We start from the raw sequence: 10317 nt of genomic DNA, 5'->3' as shown, positions 1-10317 counted from the left end.
TCACCCTTTGTCCAACACGCCCGCCCTCATCCAACCACCTCGCCAGGCAAGTCCCTTAAAGCTGTTCCTCTCTCCCTCTGTGTGTGCAGGGACTTTTCTGTGCTGGGAGGCTGTTCCTGGGCATCCCCCAAGGATGGGGGTTCATGCACTGAACGAGGAGCTTTGCCAGAGCGTGGCTGCTGGCGCCCTTCGTCTGGACCCTGATGGACTCCGCGGCAGGACTGCATTACCATGGTGATGATCTTAACCAAAACTCGGGAAAACAAAGGTGCTGACTCCGTAACATGCAGGACTGAGCTGGTAAGCTTTGTGAAATCTTCCTTCAAAACTCTTTTTTTTTCCTGGGGAAAGCTGTAGGTTTATAAAATGGGTTGGGTTTTTTTTTTCATGCTGAAGGCACAGATCTTTAGATGGTTTGTGTCACCAGTTTCTACTGAGCTGTGTTAATAGCCAAGGAGCAGGCAATTAGCAAATGACTGGGGTGCTGTGGCTTTTGCATATGTGAATTGCAGTAAGTGTACAATGGGATAAATGGTAGGGAAAAATAAACCCAACGCTGTAAATAACACACACGAGACGTTGTGACACCAACAGCAACCAGATGCTGCTCACCATTAATAGGAGGATGAGCAAGTGGGCAGCAGGACTATGTGGGAGATGATAGAATCATAGAATGGTCTGGGTTGGAAGGGACCCTAAGGACCACAGAGTTCCAACTCCCCTGCCACCGGCAGGGCCACCAACCTCCAGGCCTGGAGCTACACAAGGCTGCCCAGGGCTGTGATGGTGGAGGCAGTGCTGTGGTACTTACCAGCCTCCCTGGCAGCCTGGAGAGGTACAAATCTGACCACGTCAAATGAGCAGGCAACAAAAAAACCCAAACAAACCAAAAAAGACAAGGGTGGGGAACAACCTAAATGATGCTGCAAGGGGTCAGTGAGGTCATAGGGGCTGAGTACTGGGAACTGGTGGGCAATGTGTTGTCTGTGGGCAGGGTCAGACAAGTGAGGGTGGGGTGGTGTGGGATGGTGGAGAGCACCTGAGGAAGCAACGTTGGCCTTGGACATTTGTTCCTCTGTCCTCCAGGAGAGATGGTCGTAGTCCAAGAAGAAATTAAAGCGAAAGGCTGTTCCTCTCAGGGTGTGCTGAGCGCCTCAGATAAGGGTGTACAGGAACACAGCAGGAAGCATCTGGCAGGATTAGCCATAAATGGGCATTTTGAGCATAAAGGAAATATAAACACCAAAGTTTGAGGATGCTGAACTGTCCAGCCAGGCTTCCCAGGCCAGACAGCACAGTGTGCCAGGGTGGAGGCAGGCAGCCCTGGCAGCGCGCAGCAGGGAAGAAGGTGAGCAAGTCAGAGGCAGGATTAAATTTTGGCTTAAAAGGGTGACATTTGGAAAGGAAGGGTATCAATACATCAGAAAAACATCCTTCCTTTAGTCTTGGCTCCTACCAGGAAGGCAGCATCTCCTGTGACCTCTGCTCGGGGTGGCAAGGTGGGAGCCCCAGCATCCGACACCGGCTGTGCCCCAGGAGGTGTGCGGGGCAGGCGGAGGGGAACTTGGTGCAGAGAGGTGGAGGAGAAGTAGTTTCTGCTAATACTACTACAGGAAGGGATGGAGCCCCGGGCTGTCCCATGGCAGGCAGCAGAGGTGTGGAGCTGTAATGTGAAACTTTGCCCTTTCGTGCTTGTCAGGTGCCTCCCACAGCTCTGGGGTTGGGTCAGTAGTGCAATGATAGTCCTGCTGACACAAGTCCAATTGCTGGGTTGTCCAGGCTGTTAAATTGGACAAGGTGTTCTCAAGATGTCTAATCTACCAAAGAAGGCAAGAGGTTTTCCATTGACTTCATGGGAAAAGTTAAAAAGTAAAACCTGAAGGGAATAAATGCCTGAGCAGAGGGACAGTAGCACCTACCCACGCCTGATGGGCTCGTTTGCTTCTCTTCCCAGCTTGGCCTTGAGACAAAATTCTTACAAAATGACAATTATAGTCAATAGGAGACATATGTCACCTAAAGGTGTCCCTCCCCTTGTGGCATTTGCGGGCAGTAGCTGGTCTCCAGGGCTGGCACACAGATGTGGCTTGCACATCTGCTGCCTGTCCTTGCTGTCTCCTCATGACTTCTACTGCCACTTCAGAAGGTGGGGCTTGACAGAAAGAAATAGCCTGACCTCACATAGAAAAGCAGCACATGCTCCTAAGAAGGTGACCAACCCTTCTTTACCTTCTCCCCATCTGCACCCCATTGCTGATTTCTGCCTCCACACCCACCTGTATCCATTACTTACAATACTCTGTATATAAAGTGAGATCCTTTCACTGGAGTGCTCTGTACAGGCAGGTGCCAGCAGTTGGTACATCATCATTAGTAGTAGTATTACTATTATTATTAGTGTTATTAAGTGAGCAGACACTGTGTAAAACATGGATCAGGAGAGGATATGTGAACATGGTGGCCTAACACCAGATAAAACTCAGCACAAATGAATGGGGAGGTCATGCTGGTGCTTCCCATGGTGATGTAAAGCCAAGGTCAGCTGGGATGGTGTTGCCAGGAAAGGTGCTTCAGAAGCAGAATATGGATGTTTTTGGGGGGAGAATAAAAGAACAATTAGTATGAAAGTGTGTTTTTTTGCTGATGTAGCTGAAATGGCATGTAGCTGCAGATGACATTGATTTATTGGATATAAAACTGTCCATGCCCATTTTTAGAAGTTTGATGATGTCTCTTACTCTGTCAAGAGCAAAATTCTTGGGGGGAAAAAAAAATAGAGAGTGCAAAAAGCATCCAGGGTTATTTTGTACCCATAAAGTGGCCTTTTTCCTATTTGTAGTGCAAGTCAGCACAATCTGAACACGGACTCTCCAGAAGCGCTGGGGTGAGGACGCCTTGCCTGAGAAACACACACTATATATAAAAAAATTAGTAAATAGCTGCTTTTTACCAGGATGGGGGGGCTTTAATGGGCTTGGATGGGGTTCAGATACCTCTGCTGCTGCTTTCTGGCCCAATCCAGAATCACTGCTGAATTGCAACTCCTGGTTTAGTTTCTCCAGTGTTTCGGGTCCTAGAGCTGGGGACCTTGCTGCAGCTCTCCCCGTGGGTGCAGGAGCCATGATCTGCAAGCTCAGCCCTCCACACCAACTCTCTGCAAAGTTTAATTAAATTTGATTTCACTGAGGGAAGGTGACGGTGTCTGTCCCCATGGTCCCCCTGAAACAGGACAGCCGTGGGCACCCAAGGCTCTCCTTCCCACCGGGTGCTGCATGGTTTTGCAGGGTGGTTTCTAGTGCCCTGGTTGAGTCTGGGAGAAGTGAATAGTTTTTCTGGTTGTTTGCAGCACACTCCAAAGATGAGTCAAGGACCTACCCTCTTCTCTTGTGGCGTGATGGGTAAGTAACAGAAGCTTCTGTTTACTCCACCTCTGCTCCTGCTTCCTTGTAGCGATGGGCAGGAAGATGTCTTGACTTGCAGGATCTCTTCAGAAATTGCTCCTCTGCAGACCCTGCTGCAGGTATTCACCCACTTGCCCTTGAGCTGGGATGGAGCAGCACCCACCACACCACCTACTAGTAGTGGCCATCACGCCCATGCCACCCTCCTCTTCAGCAGTTGTCCTGCCCTTGTTGCCATTACTGAATTAATTAATTGCTTATCTCCTTTCCCCTCCCCTTTGATATATTTCCTTATTTTTAGAGTCACTCATACAGTTGAGATTATTAGTGTTTTGGGTCTGAGACTGGGTTTGAGTGTCCAGCCCATGGTCTTGATTGTTTGCATGGTGCAAGGAATCAATATCAGTATTATAGCTTAAATGATCTACCACATGACATGTGTTTGGACAGCCCTCAGACAATAAGGAAAATGTGTGGGGTTTTTGTTTGTTGGGTTTTTTTGCCTTTGACAATAACCAAGGTCAGGGATGTTTAGTATCTTTCATGTCAGAGGTTGTCAGTTTTGATGCTGAGCGGCCACCAAAATTGATGGGGGCTTGGTGCCTTGGCTGGTGGGCCTGAAAAAGGGATAGTGCTGAAGGATGTGCTGTACTGTTGTGCTCTTTGGGTTTTGTTTGGGGTTGGGGCCAGTCACTAGGCAAAGTCTCAAAACTCAATTAAAATTGTAGGTCAAGTTTGAGCCAGGCTACTTGGTATGAAAGCCAATACTTCACAGACAAAGAGGCTGCTCCTTTTCTTCATGGACGCAACACTCATTAGTGTTAATGGGAGCTGAGCACAGGCATTGAGGGGAGATATTTCCCAAGCCCTCTGATAACTCCAGCCACTTGGAGTGGTGGGGGAAGATGGAAAGCATTTGGATTTTTCCAGATGAAAGACACAAGCTTCAAAGTCAAGAAGGTGTAGAGATGGCCCGTTTCTCCTGCCTGTCAAACATGAGGGAGGGACAAAGAAACCCAATCAGATGGTTTTGTCTTGCACTGTGGCACTGTCAGGCTCTTCAGATATTAAGAGTCTATGCCTAATTGAAAAGCAGCTTGTAATTGAAAAGTGCTTTTACAAAGCATCTTCATAGTGCTGCACTGGTCCTCCTCAGCTGCCAAATTACCCTCTTTCCAAGGGAACAAAGTCTCACCTCCTTGACCACAGCTTGCCTTTGTCACGCTCAGTCAAGAGAATACAGGCTCTCCAAGATGCAAGGGTGTTGGATGCCTTGGGTTTAATTTTCTCAGTGTCTCCAAATGTGGGCTGTGATCAGAGACCATTCCAATATCAAAACTTGCTTGACCTTTAGAAGATGTCCCGTGGTTTAAGTGGTAGTGAATGTGAAACTGGGGGAATATTTCCAGTCCAAGGGCCGAATCTTTGTTGGTGAACACTGAGATAAATGGACACAGTGAAGTTTGGACTGGCAGTGCAGCCAATGGGAGGCAAAGTCCCCTGTCTGATGTTGGAGGAGTGGAAGGAAGTTAGCTGAATTTTCTGAGGTTTGTTTTCAGAAGAGACTGAGGGTCCTCCCAGTTGCCTCTGGGATGATGACGGCTTTGGGCAGGAAGGCAGCCTGTAGCTGGTTCCTTTGGCTGTGTGATAGTGGTGCAGAGGGAAGCTCAGCTTCTGCCAGGCTACTGTGGAGACCATCATCTGAATCCTGGATCTTCCCATGGGCATTGGCTCAGGAGTGTTTATCTCCAGGAAGGAGAAGGAAGAAGTTGGTCAGAGCCTCAGGGGGTGCATAACACACCATGACCAAGCATCCCAGGATGCAAGCCCAGGGTCCTGCTTACCTGTGGTGTAATGTGGGGAAAAAGAGTCAACTAAAGTCCACGTTTTATGTGTAGATACCTCATAAGGTCCTAAACACCATGAGAATCTGAAATTGGATTACAACTTGTAATATCGTGATATATGAGTAAATGTTATTGAAGACTCGATATGTTGGATGATGCAGCATTAGATCCGCTTCTCAAGGTGCCCTCAATAATCTGCTGATTTTGAGATTGACAAGAAACACTCCTGCCAGTGTGGTGGCACTAAAAGATTGGGTTTGTCTTTATGTAGCTCTTCGCTGGGAAGCAGATTAAAGACGCAACGCCTGAAACTATACACGCAGCGATTTCTTTTCCCCCTCCTTCTTGATGGGCCCTTGAAACTCCTGGGAGCACAAGAACTGTCTAGTTGTTGGATAGACATCATTTGTCTGGAAAACAAACCAGTGTTTGTCCTTGTAGAGCAGGGTGATGGATGAAGCGTGCAGGCCTGCTCGTCCTTCGGCACGCTCCTCCAGCAGCGTGGTTTGGCACTGCCCAGCAGCACCACCAGTCTGGGAGGCGAGTGTACTGGGGAGGTTGCAGCCTTGGGTCTCGCCCTTGCACACCTCTTACTTGGAGGTGGCTTTTCTCTCTGCATGGGCAACGGAGGACAGCCAAGGAGCCAGAACAAAGGCAGGTCGACAGGGGGTGATGCTCCTTGATTGCATTCCTAAAGTAGGATTGCAGGGTGGTTTTGGAAAGCTGTTGGTGTAGGATAGCATCTCGGTGCAAACAGAGAGGGAAAAAGCCGCCCAGGGAAAGCCAACGAGGCGTAGCTGGAGCTGGGAGGCCTCGCCAGAGGATCATGTTGAAGAGCAGGGCACGTTTTGCTGTAGAGGTGGGGAATTTCCCTGCCCTGGTTGGGCTTTTGGCACAAGGAGCCCACAGCCCCCGGGGTGTTTGTTCTCCAGCAGTAGGTTTTGGGGGCTGTTGTTTTCCCGTTGAAGCGCAGCCCCCGCCGCATTGTGTTTTAATCTTGTTTGTGTGATGGGAGGGCTCTGTGGCACTGCTGTCAGCTAATTACAACCATTAAATTTGTTCCACATTTAGAAATCATCTCTTGAACATAAACAGGGAAGAGTGGAAAAATGCAGACTGCCTTTCCCCCCCCCCACCCCCCTCCCCGTGCCTGGAGACCAGGAGACCAAAATTCAAGCTTGAACAACACAGGGAAAAGAGAGAATTGGATGCGCCCCCGTGTGAAGAGAAATGTTTGGGTTAGGATCCAAACAGAATTTTCCCTGCCAAAAAGGAGAAGAAAAATTGATTGAAAGCCCCTAATTGCTTTACAAGTTGCCGTAATAAATTATGTATTAATGTAAATTATTTCACGGGGAAAGAACGTAGAGGCAACTTGAGCAGAAGGGTCATGCATTATGTATCAAAAAGGAGCTGTAAAAATATGATAGCAGCACATTTGTGTCGCTGTAGTTAAAAGTTGTGTCAGCCTTGGGATTTTACACCCTCCTCCGTGGTTACGAAGGTGGTCGTTACAATTTACTCCCTGTCACCAGAGGAGCACGGCACTCCTGCTCCTGCAACCCTCCTGCAGCTCCAAGGTACCTGGTGTGTCCGTGTGCTGCTCCTGCAAAGCCTGGAGCTCAGAGATTGGGAACCTGATGCTCTGAGGATGGATCCCATTCTCCGTGGGGCTGTGCAGACCCTTTGGGTATGTTTGGAGTACAGCAACCCTCTCCTTGATTTTTTTTTGGGGTGTGACTTCAGCCTGGGAGTGCTCCATGCCCTGGACCACTGGTCTTGTTTGATGTGGTGAAGGTTACACAGGACAGATGGATGTTGTAAGGGTTTGTGTTCACTCTTTAAAGTGAAGGCCTTGGTTTTGCCTGAAAGGGAATTTAGGGATAGATAGCGGTGCTGATGGTGGCTGAGCCTGCTCTCCATGGTCCCAGGGTGGGTTGAGCCCTCCTCACGTGCAGGCAGCTTCTGGTTTGTCTCTGGAGGTAGGAGAAGGGGGGAAAACAATCCAGGTGAGGACTGCCCAGCAGACAGGGCCTGGGACGAGCGGGGTCTGGCTGGAGCTGGTTGCCCATTGAGTCCTGCCAGCGTGTCCCGGCGCGGCGCTCGCCCTGTGCCTGCAGCAGTGACCGCTCTTCTCCCACACCCCGAAAGCTCCAACGGTTTGACACCCACCATCCCCCCACCAATGCACCCCTGGCAGGGCTGTGCCCCCCACCCTGGGGTCAGTGACACCAAACATGCCAAGAGGGTGGTGGGGAGGCGTGCGGGCTGGGGAGGGGGGTTGGGGAGGGGCTCAGATAGCTCTCTCCAGGGTTGAATTAGGGCTGACTATCTCAGCCTTGCTTGGGAGAGCAGAAATAGCTCAGGTTTGGGTCCCACTGGGGCTGGGCATCCTGAGAGCTTGCGGCTGTAACCTGAATTTCATGTGCTTCGCACCAGCCTGAGTTTCTTCCTGCTTCATGCATGGTTTGCTGGAGGGCTCAGGCTCCTGCTGCTGGGGCCAGAGAGGGCAGGACAAGAAATTCAGTCCTCCCTGAGCTGCAGATAACACCCCTCTGAGTCCTGGGAGCCCAATTTCACAACCAGAGAGATGCCAAAAAATTCAGTCCGTGTTGCCTCGCCCTGGAAATGCAGATTTGCAGATTGAAACGCCTCGGAAGAGAGTTGCTGGGCGTGCTCATCGGGTGACTTGAAGTGTTTAGCTTGGCTGGTTTTATGTTAAGATCCAAAAGCTCCAGATGCTGTTTCATCCTAGGACACTGTCAGCCAAGAAGGACCTGGTTAACCAAGGGAAGAGTTCCTTGTAGCCCCACTTAGATCATGCTCTGGTTGTAAATGTTCTCCTGTCTTTTTTCCAATAGGCAAAGGAGCACTTCCCAATGAAGCAGCTCACTTGAGAACTGAGGGGCTTTCTCAGGGTGGGTTTTATCCTGGAACATGCTACTGCCTCAGGGTAAACCCAGTTGAGGTTCATCATTTAAGAAAGTTAATACACACTTAACTGCAGTAGTATTAATGGCTCCACTGCAATTATTGTTATCACAGAATCACAGGACATTAGGAGTTGGAAGGGACCTGGAAAGATGATCTAGTCCAAGCCCCCAGCCAGAGCAGGGGCACCCAGACTAAATTGCACAGGAACACATCCAGGGAGGGTTTGAATGTCTCCAGAGAAGGAGACTCCTCAACCACTCTGGGCAGTGTGTTCCAGGGCTCCGACACCCTCAGAGTGAGAAAGTTCCTCCTTATATTCCCATGGAACTTCCTCTGCTCCAGTTTGCACCCATTGCCCCTTGTCCTATCACTGCCATCGCTGAGAAGAGCCTGGATCCATCCTCCTGGATGTCATTCTCAAGTCATCCATGGAACAGAAACCTGGCTGGTGCTCCTCTGTAGGGCTTTCCTGAGTCCTTTAATTACACCCTCAGCCTTTAGACCACCCTGCTTTCAATTTAGTTTGGGGTGAACTGTTTTCTTTCTGCACTGAAAACAAACCCCCAAACCAAATGCAAAACATTTTCTGGGTTACCCAATAGCTTTAGGACAGGTCAGTGGTGCTCAGGGGTTTGGGGGAGCCAGGTTGGACCAGGGTCCCCTCCCTGCCCTGCCAAAAACCCAACTCCCCCAGTGCAAGGGGGAAAGCCAACAGCCCCAAGCTGGTGCTGGGGGTAACGGTGCCATTACCCATCTCTTTGTGAGGTCTGGAAGATTTATAGCTGTGCTGAAGCAGTGTGTGGGGAGGGGTGGGGGTTTGAAAGAGGAAGGTGTCCCGTATCCTCCTCACCAAGGCCTTTTGCACAACGTGATGTCTCCAGCTGGAGGATGGTGGCAGCTTGCCATGAAAAATCAGCTTCTATTTCTGTTCCTTTTGTCTGCTGACCCGACCTGAGGAACCTCTCTGCTGGCAGCATGATATGGGGAGGGAAGTGTATGTGTGGGGGGAAATAATAAAGATCTAAACATAGATGTTGTTATTTAGTGCAGGTTTCTCACTTTTCGTTGTGTTTGTTAAAATGAGGACAGCAACAGTTAAAGTGCTGTGTGGTTATGGATTGCAGAGTTGTTTGTGGCCAGAGCTGTTCCAGCACCAGCTGGATGCAGGGAGGAACAGGAAAACTGGCCAAGGGTGGTGTAGGGAGCCCCAAATCTGACCTCCCTGGTTGAAACCAAGCACAGGTTGGAAAGGGGTTTTTTTTTTTTGCACCGTTTCATCTTGCCTGTCAGGCTGGTACCTACAGCTGTGGGCTGGGGGATGGCTTTTAATTCAGCCTTCAGTTGCCCCCAGTGGAAAAAAACCCCAAAACCCCTAAAAATTCTTGCCTGATTTAGATATGATCATGTGAAACTTGGCAGCGCCGGTGAGCTAGCACCGCTGCGCTTCTGCTTGCAGACAAAAACAGTCCCCAGCCACGCTCTGTTGGGTGATGACTTTTTTCCATTGCACACCCAGTGGGGTTGTCCTACCATGGTTTTCCTGTTGAGTGTTGAACGGTGTAGCTGCAGAAAGCCCCAGTTGCCTGTGCTGGGGAGCCAAACCTCGATGATGCTCTTTGTTTTCTTCTTTCATAGCAAGACTGAGTACAGGAATGATAGCATCACGCTTAATCCTCTCTTTCGACACAGTCACCAGTGGGATTTTTGACTGCAGCTGTAGCCAGGTTTGCAGTCTTTCATAGCTCTAGACATTTCAGCCCACAGGCTTTGGAGGCATGGGGGTCTTGGGGCTTTACCCAGGCACTGTGAAACCCATCTGATAAAAGGAATATCTTTATTCTGACCCCAAACCAACGCAACAGGTCACCAACCTGGAAGCCAAATTTGCAGGGAGAACAAATTCCTGTTGTACACAAGTGAGAGAGGCAGAAAATGTTTAAAAAGGTGTATTTAAAAAAAAAAAAAGGGAGGAATTCATTAAGCAATTTATTCCTTTAAATAAATGCTTTGATGTGTTCATTACAGACATGCAAACAGTTTGCTGTGCTAGGTACAGCTGGGATTTTCAAGGCGACCCCAAAATGATGCTCAGCCCAGGTTGCCTCAGAAGAGTAGGAGGGTGTAGGTACCTGCTG

At 49.5% G+C, this 10317-nt stretch overlaps 1 protein-coding gene across 1 annotated transcript in view; it reads left to right on the top strand.

Moving 5' to 3' along the window:
* Window positions 1-231: 231 nt before the first annotated feature.
* FAM53B (family with sequence similarity 53 member B) overlaps window positions 232-10317 on the top strand; it is a gene marked incomplete at both ends in the record, with an annotated part of 29173 nt that continues 19087 nt past the window's right edge. The window contains 2 exons of the mRNA XM_084264524.1: window positions 232-300; window positions 3347-3398. Of these exons, the coding sequence (XP_084120650.1) occupies window positions 232-300; window positions 3347-3398 (121 nt within the window). The remainder of the gene's footprint in view (window positions 301-3346; window positions 3399-10317) is intronic.

The sequence above is a fragment of the Gallinula chloropus genome (assembly GCF_964237585.1).
Source record: "Gallinula chloropus genome assembly, chromosome: 5".
NCBI lineage: Eukaryota > Metazoa > Chordata > Aves > Gruiformes > Rallidae > Gallinula > Gallinula chloropus.
Note: the sequence above shows the minus strand (reverse complement) of the source record. Positions and strands in the feature narration are given on the sequence as shown.